The following is a 27,230-nucleotide window of genomic DNA, read 5'->3' as shown; positions in this document are numbered from 1 at the left end:
CCTTTTGTTCACGACCACTTAGTTTCACTCATCCCCATGTTCTTCATTTACTTATTTCTGCTAGGTTGTTCTGTGCAATCTCCCTAATCCACTCTTTGTTCTTCCCAGTCAAGCTCATCCCTTTCTGCAGACATGAAGGCATGCTAAGTATCAGTTTCCAAACAGAACCTTCATCAGTCATTAACAATTTCTAAGAACTGCACATTTATTGCTGTGCTTTGCTTCAATCTTTTAGATGAGAATTTCTAATCTGTTCCTGAACTTCACAGTCACCCTTTATTTATCTAGTTTCCTGAGCAGGCTTCTGTATAGGAGATTCCCCATTCCTCTTAGCATTTGTGCATCAGCATTTGATTTCCAGATTCCAGGTTTCTCCAGGAACTCTTAAGGTAACCTTTGCTAGCCTTAGACCAGCTCCGACTCCCACAAACAGGGCAACAGTGACAAGGCAGTTCCTTTTCCAGAAGAAGCTGAAAGGAGAGGAAATTACCATTTTAGACTGGAAAGCTCACACTTGGCTATGGTCCTAAAAATTAACCTGGTTTTAAAGTAATAATCCAATCTTCCCTTCCCCCACAAATTAGGTTGCCATTCACCTTGAACTTGGCAGGATTGATTCGCATTTCCCTGGCAAAATGTCTAGCTATTGTGAGCCAAATAGCAAATGCCTGAAAACATCAACATGGTACTGAATCTTCTTTGGCAGTATTAACATAACAATATTTTATACGTAATTATTATTTTCACATCACCACTTCATTTGTCACAGTGTTACGCGCTGTGTCATGGTGCTCCAAAATAAACACATTCAGCAGAGCAAGCACAGAAAGAAGGGCAAAAACAGCAAAAGGAATGTGAAATCAACCCATCTTTACTCCCTACTTTACTTTACCCTTCACAGAGGTTTTTAAAGGTGTCACCTGGCCTACTTAAAACTTTACAATATATAGAGATCACTCCCTGAGGGTCAGCCTTACTTATGCAAGCAGTCAGTTGCGTTGCCCTAAATCTTGCCTTAAAGGGGTTACCAAGACTACATCTTTCATCTTAGCTTGCATTCAACTGTACCAGTCATTTTATTTTGTAAATTATCCAGGGTACAAAGCATTAACTACTGGCATGAAACCACAAACATACATGTAAATACTTTGAGAATTATCTCATCACAGCACAATTCCTTTAGTTTTGTATAATTAGCTATTAACACTACTTAAACACAATACTCTGAAAGCTGTTAAGTACCGAGCACCTTCCAGACTGGATAGTCTCTTGCAATATAACCTTTCATTAAATTAAAAACCAGAGGAAAAAAACAGCCAGAACATAAGGAAAGCAGGCACCACTTAGAGCTATGCTTCCAAAGGCCCACCTGTGCTGAGCTTTCTCCCTGCCTGGAGCTGGTTTTTTTTTTTTTTCTTTCTTATTTTGCAGGGAGCGGAAGTGATGCAGGAACAAGGAAAGAAGCTAGAGCAACAAGGGCTCCAGCAGCACAGCGTATAAAGTGGCTGAGGGGAGCCAACCTAAGCAGAGGGGGTGTGGGAGAACAAGAACAACCAGCAGCTCTGACAGCCCCTGGAACACCGGGGTAACCCTTCCCTGGGCAGAGGCCTAAGGGAGCAGAAACAGGCCTGTCTTATGGTAATACTCAACACCTAAGGCCTTAGAAAAAGGACCTCCCGGCAAGAGAACAACCCCTCAGCGGAGACTCCCATGTCCCCTTCTTCACAAAGCCTTCCAGCCGCTCCTAGGGAACCCAGCGAAGCAGCCACAGCCATTCCTACCCACCTACAGCCCCACATCCCCTGCCACCTTCACCCCGCCGCCATTTTGCACTCCACTCCTCTCCCTTCCCTCCCCCATCTCGCTGGTGACGTCAGGGCCGCGCCCCGCCCCCCGCGAGGGCGGTGCTCGGCGCGGCGGGTGCCCGGATGTGGGAGGCTCCGCCCCTGCTGCCGAGCGTTAGCGCCGCTCGCGCCCCCTCCCTCGCTCCCTGTGCGCCGTTGCAGGTCAGCGCGAGCCACTGCCGCAGTGAGGGGAGCCGGCGGCAGCGGCAGGCCCGGGGCGCGGCGGCGGCGACGCCGAACACGTACAGCGAAGCCGGGGCTCCGTGGATTCAGCTGCGGGGGAGACGCCTGACGCCCACCCGCCGCCATGGTGAGGACCCTCCCTCGCTGCCCCTCCGTGCCAAGCCCCCCGCTCCCGCCCCGCCGGAATATTCCAGACCGGGCCGGGCCACGGGAGTGGGGGGCGAGGCAATGGCCCCGCGGCCCGGCCCGGCCCGGCCTGACCGCCGCTCCGCCTCGCTGCTGCTGCCCTGCCTCTGACCCGTCTCCTCCGCCTCCCGCCCCCGAGCCGTCCACGTCCTCCCGCGGGCGAGCGCCTCGCTGGGCTTTCCCCTCCCTCCGGGCCGCCGCTGCGGCCGCCCTGCGCCTCTCCCTGGGGGCGGGCACGTCCCCCCGCTTCCCCGCCGCCGCCCACGGCCGCTGCCTCGCCCCCATGGGCCCCGCTGCCTCCCCGCCTGCTCCCTCCGCCGCCTTACCCCCCCACCCCCCCCCGCCCCGGCAGCGCTCATCGGGCTCGGCCTTTCCCTTTCTCCCCGCCTCGCCTCGCTCTTCGGCACCCCCTCACCTCACCCCCGCCCCCAAACGCGCTCTCCCGCCCCCCTTCCCCTCAGTCCGGGGGTTCGCCTTCCCCGGCCTGCGCTTCATCTGTTTTCCAGATGTATCAGCAGCGCCTTAAGCAAGTCCGGCATTTTGGTAGCGGTGTCTTGTGGTTGTTTTGCAATCTCAATAGGGTCCCGTTTCCCCCCCCGCCTTCCTTGGTGCAGCAGCGTTTTTCTGTTCATGTGCAGACCGGAAAGCTATAATGCACGTAGCCTGTGGCAGGGAGACAGGCTAGATAATGTATACTTCAGTTGGTCCGGGTTTAGAAAGCTGACACTTTAAATATGATAGGCATGCGGGTTTTGAGACCGCAGGAAGAAGGTATGCGGTATGTCCAGGTGTGTGCATTTGAGTTGCTCTGTTTTTTAAATCATGACGATTTAAATTTCCCTTTTACTGCCGTAAAATTAACCCAGATATACAGTATGGAGTCCTGTAGTGTTTTACGTCGACACTAGGGGTGTCTCCTGCTTTTCACTGCTGCCAAGAAATCAACGCCCTTTTTTAATAAACATTTATTTTAGCCTAAATTATCCAGTACTCTGGCTGCAGGAAGACTCTGGCAATTTTTTGATTTTACAGCTGGAAAAATATAAGTGGTTTAAACCTTTTGGCTCTTAACCCTTTAAGAGCAAGGTCAGCTGTTCATCACATTTCACATTAGACTTCACAGGGCCTAGGAGCCAAATATGGGTTTCCTTTTGTTTTTAAGCAGGGGATTGCAATCTTCCCTTTAAAAAATAAAGTTGTAGCAGAAACTGATGCATCATGTTCAGGCTGTCTTTGTGTGTACACTTTAATGTGTTAGATGTGCATTTGGAGAAATATTTTGAAATGTATAAAAGTTTGGTTTCAGTTGGGTACTAAACCAATGTGTTTACTTGAATGCCTTCACACAGTCTTGGAATACATTAAGACTGTGAGAAAAGAAGGCTTGTATTTTGAGGACAAGGTATTAATGAAGCTGAGACTTAAAAAGAAAAAAGTTATTATTGGTAATTATGCCATGGTTGCAATACCGCTAATTGCTGTGAATATATAGATGAACAGTGATCATCTTCCACACAACAGTTGTGCTCATACTGCCATTAGTTGGGTCTTCTGTGAAAATTGTGTTCTCAGAGACTTGCCTGAGGAGATATGCTAACATGCATAAAAGGAAAGAAAACGTTATTTAACCATGAATGCCCGTGTGTGTTAGTGACTTGTAATGAACCTAACTTTTCATGTGTGATTAACTTTGATTAGTTTTTTTTCCTCCATTCTGTTGTAACTGAAGCTGTCTTAGCATCTTTTGATGGTACAGTCATGTTGATTGATTATTACTTTGTGACTTCTTGAACAGTATTTGTGTATGATCAATTGCAATGTGTAAATGCAGAAGCTGGAAAAAAGGTATGCTGGATATTCTCTACCAGTAAAGGTGCTCATTTGCTGACATAAGCAGTAACAACAGCAGGAGAGTTTTCACTGTAGCTATGTCAGTATGCTGGTTCCGATAACAACTAATCTTAGGTGCCTTGTAGTCTGAAAACCAAGCTAAAACTAAACAGCTGATAAACATGAAAAAAAAACCCATTTCATTTAAGTTGCTATTCTTTTTACTGTCATTACCCTGTGGATGTTTTCACTGGAACAGTTCACTTCTAATGGAGTAGATCTTGTTTCAACCTTTATTAGGATAGAGCAATTCTTTTTTACAGTTTGGGGTAACATTTCTTTTGTGTTCTTACGGGACCAGAGAGCTGACAGTTATAGTGAAGAAAGAGGTGAATGTATTCTTGTGTTTGTTCTAGGTAGCTTAAGATAAAACATAAACATGTAGTGAGTCAAAGAATGTAGTTCTGGATATTTTGGTATAGCCAGTTCTAAAATAATCTGTCAGGCAGAGCATAAGATGATGAGTCCATTATGTAATGCTAGAAGTAATGTTGATACGCTATTTCTGTCAGAGTTGACTTAGCAAGATTTTCCTATGAGTAGTATTTTCTAGGAAAAAGTAGATAGCACAGATGCTATTAAACAATCTTGGGTTTGGATAGGTAATTTCTGTTTTCTCAGGATGGTCTGTATTCTGGTTTATATCCAGCTTTTGAGTTTTGTAGTTGTAGGACAGAAGACAGAATTCCACAGGATCCTGTCACCCAAACCATGTTATGTAGTGTGTCTACCTTCTTAGCTACACTCTTACTCAGTTGTTTTGACCCACTTTATTTGAGTAGTGGTGCTTCTGGTGCATTTTCTCCAGCTGAAGCTGATCTAGCAGTGTTTCTAACCAAAACATTTTTTGCAATAAAACAACAACAACAAAAAAGCCTGAAGACCATCTTGACTCATTGTTTACTATTTATTAGGGAGGGTATTAAATATGTTGGTTCTTAGCTGAAGAAAAAACTAGTTACTCCATTACCAAATCATCATTTCACTGCTATCATTACAAACATCTGAATAGTCGGTTCAGTTTTGTAACAGGTGGCAGGAACTGGAGGCACTTACATGGTCTGTCTTATGTTTTACAGCCTACTGGTGGTCTTCTGCCACAGGTGGAATAAACTGGTCTAGGATTCAAACTGTGAAGCTCGTTGTAGGTCTTAAGAAGTATTTGGTAGGCTTATTTAAGCTGGTTTGTTTAATAAAAGATTTTATTTTGGAAGTAATTTTCAGAGGCATAGTTTAGAGGCCAATTTGATTATGCAAGTTTACTTGTCTGTGATCTAGAAAGTAAGACAGATACTGTTGATGGAGGAGGAAAGAGACTTTTTAAAAAGTAGTTACTTTTTTTCACTATTTCTGCAGTAGAAGTAGAATTCTGTCTTTATATGGTTAAACTATTAATTCAACAATAGAGAGGAATGGAAATTGAGTAGTTTGAGGGGAAAATGGTTTGTGGTGGGCATACCTCAGGAACTTCAGAATATTCATCTTCTAAGGCATCTGACTTAGCACTAAAAGGGAAGCTTTAAGGGAGTGACATTAATAACATCTAAATTGGGTTTTTCATTGATATCTTAAAGGAGATGGGACTATCTTCTGTTGATCAGAAAAGGAGTCTTCAGTAATTCTGGTATTTCTGGGGAAACAAATAAGGCAGGAATGCGCATTTTGGTGCCAAGCCATTTCTTGGTCTGCTTCTGCCTCCTCGTTTCCCTCATTTTTGTATGTCAGAAAGACATACAAAAAATTGTTAAGGTGTAGCCAAGCTACTATGAGAAAATTATTCATCAGTTTTGATTGACGCAATACATACTTTCAAGAAGAAATGAATCTAGCAGTGAAGATCTTACAGCTTTCTTGTAGCTAGCTGTTGAATCAGTGCTTACCTGGCAGCATTGCAGAAGGAATAGGTTTTTTTAATTGTACATATGCTTAATAGCATTCTCCTACTGTAATTCATAAATTACACTTGCATAAGATTTTTCAACATTGCTTTGATTTCCCTGCTAGTAAAAGAATTCTTTTGCTTTCCCTCTGCTTTATTACTGCCTGTGTTTAGCTGAGTTTTGTTAAAGAAAACTGTATCCTCTCCTGAAGTGTTTTAAGTTTGAATGGTAATTGAGCATGAAACTGTTAAGTCTTTGGTTTAGTTATATGAAATGGTGACCAAAAATTGTGTTCATAGGAAAAACTTTTTTGTAATTTGAGCTAATATATGACTTCTTGAAAGCAATTTGCTCTTGATGTCCTTGCCCTTCCTCTTTCCTCCCAAGCCTGTTCTCCCTGCTCTGGGTAGTATCATTTGTGAACTACTAATTGGGAGAAAAATTACACTGCACTGTTTGTTCTTTGTTGATTAGCAGCCAATTCATTTAGTGATACATTTCCCTATTTTCGATCCTTTCCTTCTTCTGGCCTATATGTTTTTCTCTTTTCCTAAATTTGTTTATTCCTGTGTGTTCCCTACAGAAAGGCGACGGGGGCAAAGGGGGCTGGCTGTTCCCGTGCTTCCTACATGCTAGTTCTTTGCCAGAATTGTCAGCAGAAATAGGGAAGGTGCTACTGTGTGATGTCCTTGTCACAATCAAACTCCTCTGCTTCTGGAGGAGCAAGCACTGCAAGGATGGGGGAGTAAAGATTGAACTGATGGGGAAGGAATGATGAGAGACATGGATCTACATCGAAAGAGAGGAGTGAAAAGTGCTTATGCTTAAAGATTATGCAGTTGGAACCTTCTGAGCAGGATACTGTAAGAAAAATATCTTGGTTTATGTGCATGTCCCTGTTAATTAAAACAGAAAAGAAGTTGGAACTCCTGGAAAGTAAGAATTTTATTGGCTGGCTTGATTATATAAATTACTTAAACATGTTCTTTCTTTCCTAAAGACCATAAGAGCTTATCTTGCTGTGCTCTTGTGAAGCTGGTAAATACTGTCCTTGTTCTACAAATGAAAAAGGTTGAGGTCATGGTGGGGTAATAGCTTATCCAAGGTCCTTTTTATTGTTTAGAAGTTAACATTAGTATGTGATGTCGGAAATGGATAATGTGTTTGTAGCTCTAAAAATAAGAAGTCTAAATCAAATCAACTGCTAAAAATTTTGAGGTCTTGGGGCTGATGAGTTATTTGAGTTAGAATACAGCCACTAGGAAATGTGCTGTGCACTGTCCATTTGTCTTAAGGCATGTGATGGTGTGCAGTGGTTGAAAGCTTGGTCACACACTGCTGCCTTTCAGTGTCTTTGTAGCATTGTGTTAGCCACTTAAAGTAACTTCTTTTAGAGATTAGACCTGGAAATGGACGTTTATATCCCATAAAAGCTATTCAGTTTCTTAGATGTTAGTGGCCTAAAGTAATCTTGACATCAGCAGTTTTGAGAAAGATCTGCTACAAAGATTACCTTAATGTGCTGAATGAAGTGGGGCAGGCTTGGATATGGACCAGCGTACTTTAATCTGGTATAGATAGATCTTTCAGTATACCAGTTCAGGTATTTTGGGAATGTTTTCACTGCTGTTTCCCTGAATCAATGATCAGGGAGCTTAAATGACTTGACATTAAGGATTTTGTAGTGATTTAAGTACACTACTAGAAGCAATTGCTTGAGGTATGATGTAGCTAGATTATTTTGGTCACCATGTGAAATACTGTATTTCCTTAGTAATATTGAATATCGAGATAAGTTTAACCAGGGTTAAACTATGGCTTGTTTTCCTACTCAGGTCTGTTCTGTGTAATTTGAATGGCAAAAGTCTGTGCAGAGTTTCGTTTCTTTTTTTTTTTTTAAAGAACTTTCAGATGTGTCTAAGAATAAACCCCACATCTTTCAAGTGAAGTAATTTTTTGAATGACAGTTCTTTTAAATAAGAAAACTTAATCTTGACATTTTATGTAGCTTTCTAAATGTGTAGCTTGAAAATTTTAATTTGGCAACTATACTTTATTAGGCCTTTTCCACAAACAGAAAGACCATTAAAATGTTTTATATCTTGCTTTTAGATTGTACCTAGCACAGCCACAAGCACATTGTTACTTTAACTGCTTGGCAAGACTGTGTAGATGGTGCAAAACAGGCTGGAGACTATATCTGACTTGCTTGTAACTTGACAGTCAGTTGGCCATGCTATTGATACTCCATTCCACAATTAAGGAAGAATCCCATGCGATATAAATAATTATCCTTGACTGCATTAAAGTAGTCTCAGAAACCCTTTAAATGCTTTAGATTAAAGGACCACATTGCTCATGAACTGCCAATAAAAATCTTGGCTTCCAAGCTGTAAACAGGTTGTGCCAGTTAATACACTCAGGTGAATATTTGTGAAGTCTGTGTTGATGGACATTTTTAAGCAGACTGTTAAGGCAAAGAACCGGAACTCCCCCAGTAAGCTGATACTGTGCCTATTTTAAAAAGCTTATGCAGTCAGCTTGAAGTTCACAAACACTTTGTGTCATTGTCTAAGTTGGGTAAAGTAAGAATTAAAAAATGTAGTAAGACGTTTGTTAAAGAACTTCAGTCAGAGTTTGGGAGGGGCAGGAGAGGAAAGGATGGGGTGAGAGCTAGGAAGCCCAGAAATGAAGGCCAGACTTCCTATGTTTCTGGGAAGAAACCCAGCTACTGGAAAAGTGGATTCAGCTGTGATTCTCACAAGAATATAATCTTAGGATCATCTTTAAATTCTGTGGAAATTCTACCTTCGATATATTTGTGACAAATATGGAGGCTTTTTACCCTTTATTTTAAGCAGCTGGAAACTTTGAGAAGGAAGACCTCAGCTACAGTAATCTGTTGGTTTTTTTTTTCTACCCCTTCTCCATTGTCACCCTGTGAATAGCTCCTCTGCATACGTTTATCAGGTGTTTTGGGTTTTTGGTAATAGGTAGTAGAAGACAAAACAACTGTTGTTTCACTGCTGACTCTGTAGGTTCTGAATAGCATCACTGAAGTTGAAAGAACTCACTTGAATTCCCTCTGCTCAATGATACTATGGCTAGCAGAGAGGACTTCAAAAGGAGTGGGGTTTTTTTGAAATGAACTCATGGGTATGACTTTAGGCCTGAATTTATGAAGGAGAACTTTTCATGTACTTCGCAGGCATGATGTCTGAACAGCTTTTTTTAGTGTTCTGTATGTAATGATGTTCCCTCGGGGAAGTTTGATTTAGTATTGAGCTACTGCTTACAGGCTTAGCACCTTGGTATCTGAGCAGTCATGGGTCACTTTTGTTGATAACACTGAAAGAACACTTCACAGATTTCTCAGATAAAGCTTGATTGCATGTAGATCTGCTAGGAAGTCTAGAAAAAATTAATGATAAATAGGAGAACTTCTGAACAGCAATAACAAAAAATGCCATATGAATAAATAGACTTGATTTTTATATTTGACTTAAGTAGACTGTCTTAGCACTCTAATCACTGTTCTTCATAGGGGCGTCTAGTAAAATATCTGTTTCCTACTTACCCTTAAACTTTTTCAGGGATTCTTATAAAAATGGTGTTAGTTTTCCTGGAATATTTTATTCAAAACACTAAATTTGGTTACTTCAGTAATAAGATTAAAGCATTTGCATTGGGTACCGCTGGTGTTAGTTTTTTATTTCAGACAGTGCATTGAAAAATTAGATTAGTGACAAATGTAACTTATAAAATATAAAAGCTTAGTAAGTCTGAATCTTGTGTAGTCTTGAATGTTAGAGTACAAATCTAGTGTTGGTGCAGCTGAATTTGCCAGAGTTCAATTCTGAAAAATCATCTTCTGAGAGGCCTTGAAAAAATGAACAGTGAGCTAGAAGGTGGCCAAATTCCCTTTCTGGGTGAGAAAACAAAGTGTCATGTGAGTAAAAGGGACTAAAATTGAGGGGAAGTAGAAGATGGTTGTTTAAGATTTAGGTGTTGTATGTAATGATGTAGTAGTACTGTAATGCTCTCTAGTAGGGGGCAGAGCAGCTAAAGATTCCATAAAAAAAATTGGGAAGAGTTGGTTTGAGTGAGAGAGTGGAGAGCAATAGTTTTACCTTGGCTACTTTCTCAGAGGTATTGTTTAGCATCTATGCAGTGTCATAAGTGTTTTGTGAAGTCAATTCATGTTACCCAGCATCTCACAAAGAGCAGATAAAGCACTGATTTTAAAATTAGAAGTGTTCTTTGATTTGCAGTTCATATTACAGACTGGTGTACAAATGTATACATATTATATGCTGCCTTTAAGGTTTGCAAGCAGTAAATTTTTGGAAGTACAGCCTATGAAGAGCTAAGATGGGAGGTAGCAGAAAGATGGTAGCCTGTGGTTCTGTGGGCAAATTGTGTAAACATGCACAGTTGTGTCAGTCTTTGGGGATGGATGCAGGTATTTGTACTGTGCCTTGGACTAGGATGACTAGATTATTGATTGTGAGCCTCCAAAGCAACTGGTAATTATTTCTGGAAGTCACTGGAGCTCTGCAGGGGTGCATCTACCTGACTTATTTTGGGACCTGTGGACCCTTATAAATAGCAGTCATTTTTTTCTAATGCTGCTTTGTGTGTACTTTTATGCTTGCTTTTATGTACATTTACAACTTAAGAAAATTTACAGCTCTTCAGGATAGCTGGTTTTAATTGTATTGCTAGTTACAGCAATTAATAAGCTTTGATTCCTGACAATATAAAGTAATCTTTTCTTTAGCAAGTGCTATGAAACTTTACCGAAAATAATGCTAACATCTGTAAGTAAATGAGATTTTGGATAATTCTTCAAATATGTGACATAAAATTGTTTATAAGCTACTGAAACTGGGTTGGAATTCTAATTTAATCTTTTGAGTACCCTTTTATTAGCTTGTAGCAAAAATGCTAGATGTCTCTATTTGATACTGAATATTAAATATTGGCATTCCTGTACAGTTCCTGCCCTGAGGAACTTAACCTAAAATATTCTATCTTTTTAATTGCATTTGTATATTCATATAACCAACTCCAGAATATATATCACCTCGGTGTTATGATTTTAAAAAGTCAGTATTTTCTCCATGACACAGGTCATATAAAGAAAACCACTTCAAGATTTTGGAATATTCCATAGCAGTGAAAACCTTAACTGAAAGCAGTGTGGTATTTTTCTGTTTATTACTATGTTTCATTTTACTTTGATTGGGAAGTCTATGATAATGGTAATTGGAAGACTTCAGAAATTTGCAGTGCATCTTTTTCAGAAAATAAATTCCTAATTTGCTGGAAATTCTAACTATTCACTTAGAATGGAAGCTGGTAATGCCCAGAAGACCTGTTTAATGTTTTGTAAAATTCTTTCTATTTTAATTACAGTGGTTTTGATTCCTGTGTATTGGATCACAGTGTTGGTAGGGCCTGTTTTCAAACTGTATGACTCATCTTTATTCTTTACTGAATTCTTCGTGAGTCCTTGAGTGGCATAAGCTAAACCAGAGCTTGTTAAAACATCTCAATGTAATAGCTGACAGCTGTAAGTTCTGATAAAGTTATTTTCCTTTTGGGGAAAAAAAAAAAACAAAACCTAAGTATTAAGATAAGTGTTAACTATCAGAGATGGTTAAGAATACTGGAATACAATCTCTCTTTTGCAGATTCTGTAGCTATGCAACAGTTCCCCTTCAGCATAGTGTGTTTATTCCTTTGATTTGCCCATCTTGCCCAGTTCTGCATCTTTGCTGCCTTGATTGTTTTCTGTTCTTGTCAGTTTGTGAAATCAAATCCCATTTTTGAACTATCTATTCTGTTTTCAGATACATGTCCTTTACATAATACTTTGCAGTGTTCTTCAGCTTCTTTTGTGGTAGATCCTGAATGACATTTTATTAATTGTCTACTTTCCGTTGTGATCTTTTTTACTGTACTGTTTCCATTGTCTCTCTTCTTGTTGAGCTAAGATGCTTATCTCCTGTCTTTCAAACTCAGATTTCCCTTTTTCACACTAAGAGGTATTAAACTGTTTATAAATTTCTTAAATGGGAAGAAAGGCTGGTGACAGCATCTATTTATGCAGTCTGTTTCTGTGCTCTTAGACCATTTGAGTGAGTACTGTACACTGACCTGTGTGACTTCCCTGAATCTGTTTTAAGTCCTTGTGGTATAGGTTGTGTGAATTGGCAATATTCTCTGAATTGGCACTTAAACTTCCCTGCTCAAGGATGTTTGACTCTTTTAAACTGTTAGTAGACTGTTGTATGCAGTACAGTAGAGCTGCATCAGCTTTCTTTTTCTTGCAGGCCTTTTCACATTCATTTAAAAATATCCATGCAACTGTTCACAAAGCCTTAACCTTTGCAGTTAACTCATTACTGAATACACTGTTAAAATCTCAAAACTTAAGATAAGCAGTTGGTAGAGAAAGATGTGCTGGTCACATTGTTATTGTGACGTGCGGAAACTCCCCTTGTCTCACTTGAGGATTTCCAACCTACTTCTGTGAACAGGGAATTATATTCAACTGTAGTATCATCTTTTACACTAAGTAGTATAATACTGTTATATGATCCAGTATAATCTGTTGTCTTCGTTTCTAGAATATATCTTTGCTATTTTCTTTCCCTTCCACAAATACCACTTGCAGCAGTACAGTGAACCTGCTATGTCTAAACCCCCTGAAAAAATGAAGCCTTCTAAACTTACTTTCCAGCTGATACTGATCTCCCATTCTTTGCTTGCATAAGTTGGTGAACAGTTTGTGGTGAGGGACATTTACCAGATACGTTGGGAACAAATACATTAATTTGTATGCTTGTCGCTTGCTGTCAGAGGATAACATGCTCCATTTCATTTCCAGCTAGGTTCTCATCTTTCATGTTTGCCTCAGCCTGATACATATGTGAGATATATCTGATCAGTCACAAGCAGGCCTGTAGCCGTTTCTTGCAGAAGTTAGGGAGGAGGTTTGTTTTCTCTACTGGGGGTTCTGTGACTACTATAGCTCCTCTTCCGCTTTTGGAAAACCCTCTGCAAGTATTATTATGTGTTTCTAATGCTCATGGCATTGCTGAATAGTAGTGTGAAACTGATCTAATGATTATTGGTTTTCTTCCTGCCTGTAGAGTTAGGGCTTTCAGTGTTATATCTTCTTGGGACAAGCAAAATCAGGAAGTTCAGAAACTTCGGAAGGCTGGGTCACCCTTAGTTTTACTCACTTTTTTGTATTTGGAGTGTCACAAATCATATTTTTAAGAGGTAGAGTTTTTTATTCCACAGATGTTGATAACACTTGCCTTCAGCTTTTTAAACTTATTTTTGGAGTAATTTTTAAATTTGCAAGCATGTTAACAAGTACCATACCTTTAAGTGACAATTTCCACAACATACTAAAGCATGTTTAAAAAACAAGAGAAAAGAAGGCCTACCGTTCACACCCCTCATCAATTCAGTGGCAAGAGTGTTTGACTGGAAGTATTACAGAGAATATAACTAATTTTTGACTGTTAATTTTGGAGGGAGGTATTGAACTGCCAATTAACTTGGCAGAGTTTGTACTGCGATTGTTCTAGAGAGGTGTTTGCTGAAGCTCCCTAGTTCTCTTTGGGTTTTATAGTGGTATGGAAGTGCTGAGAATTAAATAGGTGTAATAGAAAGCAGCCTCAGAGAGTATATCTATATATAGTAAATTATATTTCAATATGGCTTTAGGTCAAGTTAATATCTTTTTGTAAAGTAACTTTTCTATTCCTATTTCTATGTAGGTCAGCCAGTGATTAATTCCCAATTTTGCTGGACCACTGTTCTATTGCTTTGTGTTGGAGTGGAAGTTTTGAACGTTGTTTTCAGGGAGGGTACTTTGGACAAAAACTGTTTTATCTCCAAATTGTTGTGGAGAAAGGGAGAAGCTGAAAGCTTTAATTGCCTACTAAATACCTTACCTGTAAAAAAAGTTTTAACTCTTTTGGGTAGTTTTGTCTGTATTCATTTGACAGACTATAAGATGCTAAATAATAGTTTAAGTATAATCTGTTTTAATTACTGGTGAAAACTGTGTGACTTTGTTCATAGTCCCTCCAGGTTCTCAGTGATGCTTAATGTTTTGAATGAAGTTTTTTTGTTTCCTTTGTTCTATATGTTACTTTACTTTTCCAAATGTGAAGTTGTTTTTCTTTCACACAACCATAACACAATTTACTGTTTGCAGTTGCTTGGATTTTCTATGTTCATATTCACCAATGATGGGAAAAAATTCCTTCATGATAATGAAGTGATTAAATTGGAGATGATCATAAGTGGCCAATATCCAATTTATATCTATCAGTGTACTGAAGAACAAGATCAATGTGAAACACTTTATTTTTTGTTTCTCTCTAGTATCCCATTAAGTGTAAATTGATGTAATTTCTTTGTTATTAAGATGTTGACCCTTAACTCTGATAATCCCATGATACTTTAGTCACTTGTTATAACCTTCAGTCATGTTTTATGCTTTCTGCCATACTGTTTATTATAAGCTTTTGCACTATATACTTACAAACAAAATTGCCTTCTTTGAAATGATCTCTAAAACTCTTCAACTCCACTTTTGTTATACATGAAGATTTATGGTTTGGTTTTGTTTGGTTTTTTTTTTTTTTTTTTTTAAATTGTCATTGATATGTCTGTTGCCTTGCAGTCTTCTCAGTCTTCTACCTTGTTTAGTACTTGGATTACAAATTTTCTGCCTGGACAGCATGGTCTTGTTCTCATTTTCACTAGTGTGGTCTGTGTCAATGTAACAGCACAGTCATGGAGTGGATTGATTGGGAAACTATTGCAATTATCTTTAAAGTTGAGAAAGAAGGCTGCTGTGGTCTCTTCTTTAGCTAAGGGAATTGAATAAACTTCAGTGAAGAGGCTTGTATAGTAAACCTAGTAAGAAGTTTTGTAGATGAAACCAGTATATTAATGTAAGTGGAACAAATAAATTAGCATCTTGCAAAATTTTTTGTGACTCCTCCAGAAGCAATGGAGGACCAACCTGTCTTACCTAATGTGAACTCTTAATTACATCAGAAGTTACTTTGATTTAGTGGTGGCAGAACTTTATTGTTCCCCTACTAAAGGTTGAGTTGCTTTAGAATCTTTCTGGGAAACTCCTTTCGTTGGCTTTTGGAGAGGTCATTATTCATTTATGCACTTAAAATTACAGGGTTCTGAGAATTTTCAAGAGTGATGCAAGCTTTAGAAGTGCCAGCTCTGTAGTGATTACATAAGTAGATTGGGTTTTTGCCTCTGAAGAGTAGTAGCTGGGAACTGCCAAAAGTGAAATTGTCTTAATACCACACAGGGAATTGTACCTTAGCTCATAAAATTAACACTTTTGTTCCTGTGACTGTTTTTGTCTCAAGTTTTATTTGCAGATTGCAGTGCTTATGCAAGTTTCTGCAGTGAGAGCTCTTATTATTTTGTACGAGAGCTTATGGTTTCTCATACATACAAGGTTTTGCTTTTCTGCTTCAAATGAAAGGATTTATTTCTTAGTTTTCCAAATGTGACACAATCTTTTCTCTGCCTTGCCTTGGTTTAAAAACTGCACTATATTTGTCTCTAGCACTGTTAATTATCTGCCTACCTGACATATTGCAAACTCTGGCAGGGAGATCATAAAATAGAACAGAAAACTTTAATATTCACACATATTACAGATGCAACAATGGAGGTTAAGTTTAAAGCAAACCAGTTATCCTTTAGATTTTTATTATGTCTGCATCAAACTTGTATAAGATGATTTGTGGGGATAGACACATACCTAGTGAATAGCATTATTGATGTATGCTCAGACTTGATGGCTCCTTTTCTCCAAATTCAGGAAAAGGACTTTGCAGTAAAACTGTTTTCCATCTTTGATCATGCTTTCTTAAGCAGTTTTGCAAACTGTTTTCTTTGGTGTTTCTTCTGGGTCCTTGTGTCTCATTCTGTCTTGGGTGACAATTTGACAATTTTTTTTCTTGGAGACACCTTTAGTTTACCTGCAGATGAGTAAGTAGTGTTGTGTGTCTGTATGTATAGATATGTGATTAAACCAAGTAATTTATTGTACCTTCAAGATCATGCAAGTTTAGATTTTTTGCTGAAAGCTCTGCAATTGTAACTGAGTTCAGATAGGAAATATATTCATTATGTATATGAATATAAATCACATAATCCCTGCTATAACTGAATAGACTTTACTGATTGCTTTTCAGTCCTGAACACTTAATATTCAAAACATTAAAATTTATAAATGAGTGGGTTTTATTCCATTTGAATAGATGCACTTATTTCTATGCTTCCTTTAATGTTAATAAAGCCAAATGGCTTATTAAAGATAAAGGCTGAATCCTCTTATAATTACACTCTTGATTCCTTTACTTTTCGTGTCTGGTAGAGTCTTTGGCAACAGTAGCTGTCTCTAATTTCAGGTTTGCTTCTTGCTTCATTGGTTTAGGGCTTCCCTGTGATATCCTAGAATAGCTACTTGACTGTGATGGCCTTAAGCCATTAATATCTCATTTTGGAGGAGACCCGTGGACAGTGGAGGATTTAAATAAAGCATAGCAGAAGTGACTGGCCCACTGCCAGCCAGAGGACAAGTGGCTTCCCTTAAAATGACTGACAGAGTTTGAGCAGAGCCATGACTGGATTAGATGGTGACTAAGGAGTAAACTGCAGGCTTTTCCTAAGACTAGTAGTCTTCCTTGCCTCCTGCACCCTGAGGGGGCATACGGTAGAACCTGATGTACATCTGAGAGGGAAGAATCTTCTAAAGAATCATCACTTCTTTTGTTATGAACAGATTGAATAAATGTATCCAAAATAAGGTTTTTGTAGTAAGACTTTTTAAAATGTGGTGAAGGGAATTATAACACTTATTCTGCATACTTGCAAAGAACAACAATGCCAGAATGCTGTAACAGCTTTAACCTGACTTGATCTCTACTGTAATCCCAAATCCAACAATCCCCTTTGCCTTGGTTCATTATCTCTGATGTCTGCAATTTAAATGCCATGTTGAAGAATTAGGTATTAATCTTTTTTCGAGTTCCTTCAGTACTGAAGGTCACAGAGTGTTTTCTTTAGAGGCAGGATTAACAAATTTAGGTTACTTTGGGGATAACACATTTAAAACTTGAAATCTTCTCCTTCCAAAGGTAAGTTAAAACAAGCTGTGGTGCTCCCCCCCACCTGCCCTGCAGTCCCCTTTTTTGACTACAGAATGCTTGTAGCCTTCCTTGTTTGCTGTTGATTAGCATTCAGGTGAGATGTTGAGTTAGAATATTAACACCAGCTGTAAGACCTGTCCCTTGTACCTTTGTAGTTTCACCTTTGAGTTAAGATCAGACATAAAAACTGAGCACTGATACAAGTTCAGTGATTTGTCAGAATTCTAGTAAACCTTCCAAGAAGTGTTAACTGGAAGTGTTGGGCAAAAAGTTACCATACCTTCAAGGTAATTTGCACTTGATTGCTAATGATTGTGCTCATTGGCAGGTATAGGGGAGAGCATAGTTTATGCTGTAGTCCCAGAATGGAGACTGTAACCAAAGATGAAGGTGGAATGGAAGAGAATGTTTGCAGGCTTATGTCGCTGGTCTTAAACAGCTAGGTGGAATTGTAACAGAGATGCTGAGGAGTTGTGGATGTATCTTGTTAGATAGTTGTATCGTCTTGAAAATCGTGGCTGCCAGAAGATGGAAAATGCTTCTATCTCCTCAAAGGAAACCATAAATTGATTGGACAAGAATGTGTTAACTAAAATATAACTAAGGTTTTGTTTTTTTTTTTTTTAAATCCCAAATGAAACTTGTCCATTTTCTCTAGTTCTTTTAGTTTTGTTTTTTTTTAAAGAGAAAAGATTATTAGACCTTCTAAAGCATTTGACACTTCAGTTATTACATTATCTGGGCCGTTAAAAACATGCTTCTCAATTTTTCAACTCTTGAAGAATCAACATGTGGATAATATTTGTGTATGTGAATAAAAAGTAGAGGAGAACACTTAAGCAATACCTTGGCAAATTTAGAGTTGAAAAATATGTATGTTTTTGCATTAAGGTGCAAAAATTAGATGATAGCAGTTTTCAGTTTCTCTGTTTATTGGATACGTTTTGTTAAGTGTCTTCAAAATGAGAAGCTTCAAGTACTGGGTTGTAGCTGAGTCAGAGAAGTTAAAAATCTTTAGATAAGTTCCTAAATAAACTAAACTCTTGTAACTCGAATAAATAGCCTTCCTGCAGCTTTTTTTCCTTCATGCTTTATGGGTTTTCCCAATGACCAACAGTCATAGTTGGTAAAGCAAATGTGTCCCAAAACCACTTGGAGTAACTTCAAAGCAAGTTCAAGTGTGGGGTTTTTTTTTCAATATTTAGGGTGCATCCTAAAACTTGGTGGATGTTGAATCCATTCCTTATCTCTGTATATCTAGGGAACTCTTAACAGTGCATAGGAAGTACTAACTAAACACTAAGATTTAAGGTCAACACATAAATTTCATGGTTTGCTGCTGTAGTTCTATCTTGTGCTCAGAGGTCCGGGAGAAAAATAACTGTATGCATTGCTGCAATATGCACCTTGGTTTTGGTTGACTAAAGAATTAAAGAAACAAATGGTGGATACTCTTCCATAAAAATACTGTTTATTCTTTGCTAACATATTGCAAGACCATGTTCTGTTTTTCTTTCATGACCCACGCCATTCTCTGAATTCAATATGGGATGGCAATTCTAGCTGTTGGGAGTTTTGTTAATAATAATAAATTACTGATTTTAATGGGAAGTTTTACTTGAAGAGTGGGAGAGCACAACTCTTCAGTACCAACTGAATGGCCAACTCCTTTACTGTCACACTTGTGGTCTGTGCTACTTACCTGGTACCATTATTGCTGCTTCTGTGTTTTTCTTCCTTGCCTTTTCTTTCCTTATTTTTTTTCTGTAATCCCTTGCTTTTCTGGATATGGATAACCTGTAAGAATTCCTTGCTTGTTTGTAACCTGTTTAATTCCTTCTATTGCACATGTGGACAACTGAATGTTCACACAAAACACTGAATGTTACCAATGGGTAACAAAGTGCCCAGATTTGACAGTCCAAATGTGAGAAGTGAAATGAGATGGTTTCCAACTTTCAGGTACTATACTGGATTTTTGGACAGACAGGATGAGGGCTATGAACTATGTGGTTGGACTGTTCCACAGCTTTGGTTACAAAAATGAGTGGGGCATAAGCAGAGCTGAGATTGTGAAAACTGTAATTGTGAAGGTTCAATAAATTGTTGTCTGTCTTGGATTCAGCTTGGAAGTCTTGCATCTTAAACTGCTGTCATACTATTTTAGCTTCAGGATTAGAGGTGCAAGGAATTAGGCTGCTCCACAGAAGAGTGAATGGATTTGTTGATGGCCTGGAAAAATGATGTAAGATTAGGAAGTGTAATACAGTATACTGCTTGAAGATACTTAATTTTGGAACTTGCTGAATGTGAGGTGGCTGTCAGGCATTTTTATGTATTTCTTTAATTCTTTCTGTGGGTCATGATCTTAGAAACTAGGTTGAGTATTTGGGGTCAACAGTGAAACTGTCAGTGCTCTTAAGTTGCTTGAACTTCTACATGTTTTCCAATTTCATGCCCTCTAATTTCTTGGCTTCGCTTAGTTCTTCTGCTTCACAATATCTGGCTCAACGTTGGTATGATTATAAGAACCTCAGAGGTAGACTTATTCTCTTAGTATTTGAGTAGAAGTCTTGTTTGTGCTAGAGAGCTGCTAATTCCGAGGAGCTAGTATTTGGGGAAGTTGCACTCTCTGTGCCTGGATTACTTTTATGCAAAGCAAGTACTTAGTTGCTTTGCATAAAACAATGTAAAAGTCACGAAGTTGTTTTAAATGTTAATTTCTAAATTTTGGCAGTTAGCCTGCACTATTATCAGCTCTTAAATTAAGTCCAGTCTTGTAACTGTGTTAATATCCCACTTTAAAGTAGATTTCTTTTAGTAGCCTGAAAGGTGACTTAATTACTCTGAGTCAAACACAAATGCCAGATTCCCTAGCAATCTTATCTATGACATCTCATTAACAAGTTTCCTTTTGTAGTGTACAGATAGATATTCCTGTTAAATATACTGGAAGATAATCAATATCACGTTTTCCTGGATTCACAGGCTCCTCTCAGGCTAAGACACAACTTCTCTGTATTGAGTAGTTTGTTTGATGAGGGTGTTTTGTTTTTTTCTAATCAGATTTAACCAAAAAAGGCAAAGTGTATTCACACTGTTTCTGAATGGGGTAGATGAAGGTGTTTTTATTGCTGCTTTTTTTGCAGTCAAACCTTACTCCTGTTTGTCTTGTTTTAAGCCTTATTTGTTGTGGTGTCTATAGAAACTTTGGGCATGTCTTTCATCTGTGCTCTTGTAAACTTCTTTTAGGCTTTAATTGCTCTGGTAAGTTGCATATGAAATGTACAAATTACAGCAGGTGAGATCTTGCATATTTTTCTGACCATCAGTTAATTCAGAAATTCTAATATTAAGTGGCTTAAAGCCTGTGGGCTTTGTCTGAAATTCATTTTAACAAATATTTAAACCACTGTGGATGTGTCTGTGTGGTATATTCTATTCATGCAAAAGTTTTTGCAGCCTCGATAACAAATACCATCCATTTTAGTTTGCCAAGTTGCCTGGTGGTTGTTGAGGAAGAATACAGTGCCAGCCTATCACAGCCAGAGCTCTAGTAACTTGTTAAACAAGGGTCATTAAAAAAAAAAAAAAAAAAAAACAAACAAAAAAAAACCACAAACCAAAAACCAAACAACCCCAAACTTCTCTTTACCAAGCTGGCAGTTCTTCATTGTTAAAGCTTTATGGAAATGGCAATACATCATGGAAAACGAGCTTGAAGGAGGAGGAGGAGGAGGAGGAGGAATTCTCTGCAGCAGGTAATTTTCATTAATCGTTAATTTTGGTGGTATGGAGAAGAATGAGAAAAGAATGAGAAACATTTTGTATGTTTGTGGAAGAGGAAGAAGGGTCTTCTGAGTAGGCTCTTTTTAAATGCTGGCTGCCAGCCTCTGCCACCTTTCTTCTTAACACTCCCATTCTTTTCTAGTTGTAGTGGATGATGGAAAACAGCTTTTTGTGTAATTTGAGAATTGAAGTTGATTATCTTGATAATCCCTAGTTCTGACCCCCAGCTGACATGTCTTGGTTAACTCTTTCAGTTGCACACTGTAGTTTTTCCTGTGCTAACAAAGATAATTAGTAATGTAGAAGGTGCAGGAGCAAATGCAGGAAGCACAACATATATAGTGTGTTGACAACACCCCATGAGGTGCCCATGCGTCAGAACCACAAATACAGAAACATTAGTAATGTTCAGTTTCTGTGGGAAGCTTTGGTGCACAGGTTTAACAGCCAACTGTAGCGTCAAGGCAGTTTGCATCTTTGAGGCAATTTCCAACAAGGATGAGCTTATTACAGTTCTTTGTATGTTGCTGCAAAAATTGTACTGAATCTTGGACAACTATTCCTGTACATGTACTAAACAGATCTTAGGAGACCACTCCTGCCACTTGTTGAATTAATTCATTGTCTGGCTATGTAAACAAATCAGAAGTTTTGAAACAATGTAATTCTTAAACTGTTCCAGGAGTTCATTTGTATTTGTAGTTGCCCTCACACCACCTTTTGAGGACTAAATTTGAGATGAGTCCTAAGGTGACATTGTGGCTTGCTGCAATTTAAACACATTTTCTGCTTTTATAAAAGCAGAAGACTAGTTGAAGGCTGACACTGTAATTTAAGTCTCTGAACTATTTATAAAAGGATGTACATCATGCAGAAAAGTAACATACAATTGAGCAGATCTAGAAAGTGTTTTCTACTAATGTATGCTGAAGAACTCTTTTGCAGTCTGATGTCTTACTGCGTACAAGCTGTTTTGTATAGAAAACTTCAGCTGAGAATTTAGATTCTGTTGCTGATTTTGCTAATTGCAAATTTCCTTTTTTTTTTAATTTTCTATCCACAGCTCTTCATGCCTTTCACTAAGAGGAAACTTGTCGAGATAATTGCCCTTAACTATCCTACCTTGGAGGAGCATGTACAAAACTGATCTTAAGAAGAGAGAGCTATTTAGTATTTGAAGTAACTGCCAAAGAAAGAGAAATCAAGAAACGCATTTTTATGGATAACCTACAGAAGAAATAAAGACTAAAGTCCAGGGTTATCCTTAATCAGTAAAAAGGCACAGCTGCTGAAAGGAGAAAAGGAGAATAATTAGCAGAGAATAAAATTGCAAAGAACACTTTTATTCTTAAAGAAACAAACTACATGTCATATAAATCTCTGAAATACTTCAGTGACATGTTTTGACTTCTCTCTAGTAAACTGATATTTCTGCAATATTCATAATTTGGTTAGCCTTCTGTTAGTAGTCTCTGGACTGTTCCTTGGTCTGTAGTTACTTCTGTCTATTAAGTCATGATTTTGCTGCTGTTTAACCAGGAATTAACTTGTAGGGATCTAACAGCATTCAAGAAAATTTCAAGACTATTCTGAAAGGATAAGGCTATTCAAAATATCCATAGTATTCCAGCCACTTGTTCTAATTGTGTAACTTCAGAGAAAAGAGTTGAACTCCAGCAGTATGGTGGTAATACCCAGATGCAGCTGAGGAAAGCATGTTTTATGCTAGGAATAGGTGCCAAGTAAGTCTGTTGTGGAGTGTTGATGCCGTACAAGGTTCATTTCTTAACAAACCATGTGTTGCTTGTTTCTAAATACGCTAATAGAGTGTATATGAGAGGATACTCTCACTTCATGTGAGGTATGCTAAATATATATCTGGCAGCAAATACTAATATTGTGAGTTTAAGTTGGCAATCTTAAGTTGTATCAGAACCTTGTTACTCTACACGTTCATTTGTATAAATCAACTTCTGTGTGTCAGATGAAATGACATGCTGTTTGGAGATTTTACAGTGACTTTTGTCTTTATAAATGAGTATCATTATCTTAAAACTATAAAATAAAAAAATATGTCAATGCAGTGTTATTTTGCTGAATAACGTTTATAATTATGATGATCTTCTGCAGTTACTGTCAAATTTTCTGTTAGTGCATCCAGTCACAAAGTAATATTTTCCAGAATTCTTTAGAATGCTACCTAGTCCTGGTGTTAAACTTTGGTAATTCTTTGCATTAAAACTGTACAGATGAAAATGTGTACCTGATATTTCTTCCTCTTTCCTTAAAGGGCTCATTTGTTACTTTATCAAGTCTCATAGCTGTGCTTCCCTCCCTGCTTTTTTTCATAATGCATTAATGTGGATATAGCTCTAGGCCTTCTGTCTTACTACCTACCTGTTCTTAAACAGCAAGAATATACTCAACCTATTTAGTGCTTGTGTTTCAGGGCTTATATTGTATCTCATAGCGCATGTACACACACTGATTGTATCTGGGGACAAATAAGTGACCTTTTTCTACTGCTGTTCGGAGTATGCCTGTCCCCAAGACCAAGTCATTAATCTTCATCTCTGAGGATCAAGTCTTTGGTATAGAGGAACACCTTTGTGTTTGTCCAGGTCACAGCTGTGCAAACAGGAATCTTGGCATAAGTAGCTTGAATGTTTATTTGTACCAAAAAAAAAAAAAGGGGGGGGGGGAATTAAAATCTTTTTAAAACTTTGTAGACTTTTGGATTCTTCTGTGAAGATGAATACTCACCACATCAGTAGCAGGTAACTAATTTTTAAAATACCTTATTTAAATACTATGTAGCAAATATTGAATAATCATGTAATTTGTACATTGTCACTTACTAGATTTTTCTAATTTCTTGTAGATATCCAAGTTTTCCAGTCCTGGATAGGTAAGTATTTTTAACACTTCTTTTTAGCAGTAACTGTTTCACAGAGAAACTAAGTCGAAGTTTATTCACTTTTTTCTCTGCTCTCCAAATATTTTTTTTAGGCTACTTCATGTAGATAACTTCGTTATAGCTTAGCATATGCATCTAGATGCATAGTAAGACTCCTTATAAATATTACACTTAGTTTGTGGACTGAAAGTTATTCCCGTTTTTAATTTTTCCTGCTTGATTTTCAGAAGCGTTTTATGCTTCTTTAGGCAGATTGATTTCAGTAGCCTGTACTAGAAATTAACTTTCTCCCGGTACCTGAACAAGGATGTATGTGCCTAGAACAGTTATCTGATGTAGTTATGATTGTATATTTGTGTGTGCATGTGCGTAAGTGCACTGGTTTTAATTCAACTTTCTCCTTTAATTTGCAGCCTTCCAGTCTGGTGTTTTTCTTGCCTCTTCATGACCTCGTGTCTTGAGCAGCCTAGCTGGATCCCCTGGTTCCTGTTTCTTCTTGTTTCAAAATTCTGCTTTCCCCCATTTTAAATCCCCTACCCTTTTATATACATACACTAGGCTTTTACTACCTGTTTTGGTCTTCACTGTTTTTTCTAAGACTGTGGTTAGGTTCCATCCAAGTTTTTCCATGTGGGACCGTTCTCCTGGATTCCCTGCCACAGCGGAATAAGTTTCTCTTGTAGAATATCTCAGTCAAGCTGTTTGAGGTTTTAGGGACCTGACAGTCCTCATCTACGTTTCTGTTCTGCTACTTTGTCTTGCCGTAAGTAGGCATTGGGGAAGAAGTTAAGGCTGTATCTTTTTCTGCTCTACCTGTGAAGCAAGTGTATTAACTTGTTTAAAGAAGCAAGAGAGCTTGTGGACTGTGGGAGATAAGCAAAGTGAATGTGTTCTGGAGGTAAAAAAAAAAAAAGCAAAACCCCCCTCCCCAACACCATATCTCGTCTCAGGCATGTTTAGATTCATGAGTTACTTGTTCTGCCCCTTTCTGTCCTTATTAGGAAATGCAGTTGCGTGCTTCCAGGCTAAATGTAGTTGGGTTTTTTCTTGGTTTTTTTTCTGTCAAGTAATCTCTGTATTTCTGTTCAATTTGGTATAATTTTGAGGAGTCTTTCTGTGCAAGTGCTCAGCTATGGAACCCCTTACACTCCACACAATAAGGGAATCACCGCTGAATATAATGTCTTAGACTAATCTTAAATATGTTTTGTTTTCTTGTATAAAACATTCCCTTAAAAATAATTTTTTTGAAGATGTTTGGTTATGAATCTCTTCAGTTATCTGGTCACTTCTTAGCTGACTGATTCTGAAAAAATATTAAGCATATGTGTATTGTGATCTTCTCTGGCTCAAAGTGAGGCATTTGGGAAAAAATACCAACTTTTAATGTTAGTTTCTTTTGGCGTTCATGTTGCAGTAGTTGCAGATTTAAGTATGTGCAAATTCAGAGTGACTGTACCTTCAAAGTTTTAATTTTTCTTGCTATGACTGTGGTGTAGTGCAGCAAGGTTTAAAATCTTATTTTAACTTTCCATTAACTACAAAACAGGAACATATTAACGTAGTACATTACAAAAATATTTAAATGTAAAACTGTTACATCTGAATTTCTGGTCATGTAAACCACTTTTTTTGCATCATTCTTCCTGTGTGAATCCTTTTTGGGGGGAGTGGGCAGGTGGCTCAGGTGAGAAAATATGCTATGATTTTCTTATACTAATTGAGTAAGGTTTGTCATGGTAATTCATAAGGACATGTCTGTTTCTGTGTATAAAATAAAATGGTAAAGAAGATTATGTGAACTTTTGAAATTAAATATTTTAACTTGAAAAGTAGTATTTGCACAATATATAGGTAGTGAGTTTGTTTTTTCAAGTTCAGAATATGAGATTGAAGTTCTTACCGTCACTGTGTGGACTGCTGATATTTTCATAGGAGTTCTCATTGGAGGAGACCTCTCAATGGTTTTATATTTCTTTGTATGTTTTGGTAACATAGACCTATCCAAATATAACACTGTCCATGGTTGTTGGGTTTAAAATATATATTTATATTTAAATAACCATGCAATGTGAGTTGCCCGAGATCTTTACAGTGCTGAAACTGAAAGTAGTTCCTCTAAGCTAACTTGGGAATAATTGCAACATTGTTCTTTTTTTGTGTTTCAGGGAAATGAGGCAAGCTACCCTTTGGAAATGTGCTCGCACTGTAAGTTATGTTTTGTTTTTTTTTTTTTTAATTGCTACATTGTATTGTTAGGGAGGTTAATCTTATGTGGAGATCCATAGGTACAACTTTTATGTATGAAATTACTGCTTAAAAAGTTATGCAGTTTATATACTAACCAAAAGAGTAAAATTAAAAGGTGAAATATTACCTTTGGAAATAATACAGCTTTTGCTGTTAGACTGTAAAATAAAAAATCAGTCCATCTTTAAAAAAAAAAATTATGAAGATTTTTTCTTTATTTTTTTTTCCATCAGAATATGAAACAAACTTCTAATAGTTTCAATGTCTGTACAGTGAAGCTTTATAACTGGTAGTTCAACTGGTAGGGCTTTTCCATCAGTCCCAGTGCCAGTTCCTCAGAGATCTGGAACAGCTTGTGGTGCAGCATGTGCTATGTTAGGAGTCAAGTATATTGCCTAAGCTGTCTTTCCACCCTGAGAGGAAAGAGAGGTTGAGGCTGAAAGAGCATTTTTTTCTGTGCATGCTTGCAGCCAGGCATTTAGGTGAGAGGCCACTTGGTGTCTGTGCTGGTTTTGGCTGGGATGGAGTTAATTTTCTTCATGGTAGCTGGTATGGGGCTGTGTTTTGGATTTGTGCTGGAAACAGTGTTGATAATTCAGGGATGTTTTCGCTGTTGCTGAGCAGCGCTTACACAGAGCCAAGGCCTTTTCTGCTTCTCACCCCACCCCACCAGTGAGTAGGCTGGGGGTGCACAAGAAGTTGGGAGAGGACACAGCTGGGACAGCTGACCCCAACTGACCAAAGAGGTATTCTATACCATATGATGTCATGCTCAGTATATAAAGCTGGGGAAAGAAGGAGGAAGGGGGAGACATTCAGAGATACAGTGTTTGTCTTCCCAAGTAACCGTTACGCATGGTGGAGCCCTGCTTTCCTGGAGATGGCTGAACACCTGCCTGTCGATGGGAAGTAGTGAATGAATTCCTTGTTTTGCTTTGCTTGCGCACAGGGCTTTTGCTTTACCTATTGAACTGTCTTTATCTCAACCCACGAGTTTTCTCACTTTTACCCTTCCAATTCTTTCCCCATCCCACCATGGGGGGAGTGAGCGAGCAGCTGTGTGGTGCTC

At 38.3% G+C, this 27,230-nt stretch overlaps 1 protein-coding gene across 2 annotated transcripts in view; it reads left to right on the top strand.

Annotated features, from left to right (window-relative positions):
• Positions 1-1,929: 1,929 nt before the first annotated feature.
• PPP3R1 (protein phosphatase 3 regulatory subunit B, alpha) overlaps positions 1,930-27,230 on the top strand; it is a 41,543-nt gene continuing 16,242 nt past the window's right edge. Inside the window, exons 1-2 of one of the 2 annotated variants that reach the window (XM_030021884.2) lie at positions 1,930-2,154; positions 26,080-26,119. In XM_030021884.2, the coding sequence (XP_029877744.1) occupies positions 2,152-2,154; positions 26,080-26,119 (43 nt within the window). In that variant the 5' untranslated portion in view covers positions 1,930-2,151. Of the gene's footprint in view, positions 2,155-23,869; positions 23,903-26,079; positions 26,120-27,230 lie in introns of those variants that run through there. The other variant, XM_041125151.1, reaches the window with a different exon arrangement.

This window comes from Aquila chrysaetos, chromosome 8, assembly GCF_900496995.4.
Source record: "Aquila chrysaetos chrysaetos chromosome 8, bAquChr1.4, whole genome shotgun sequence".
NCBI classification, from domain to species: domain Eukaryota; kingdom Metazoa; phylum Chordata; class Aves; order Accipitriformes; family Accipitridae; genus Aquila; species Aquila chrysaetos.
Note: the sequence above shows the minus strand (reverse complement) of the source record. Positions and strands in the feature narration are given on the sequence as shown.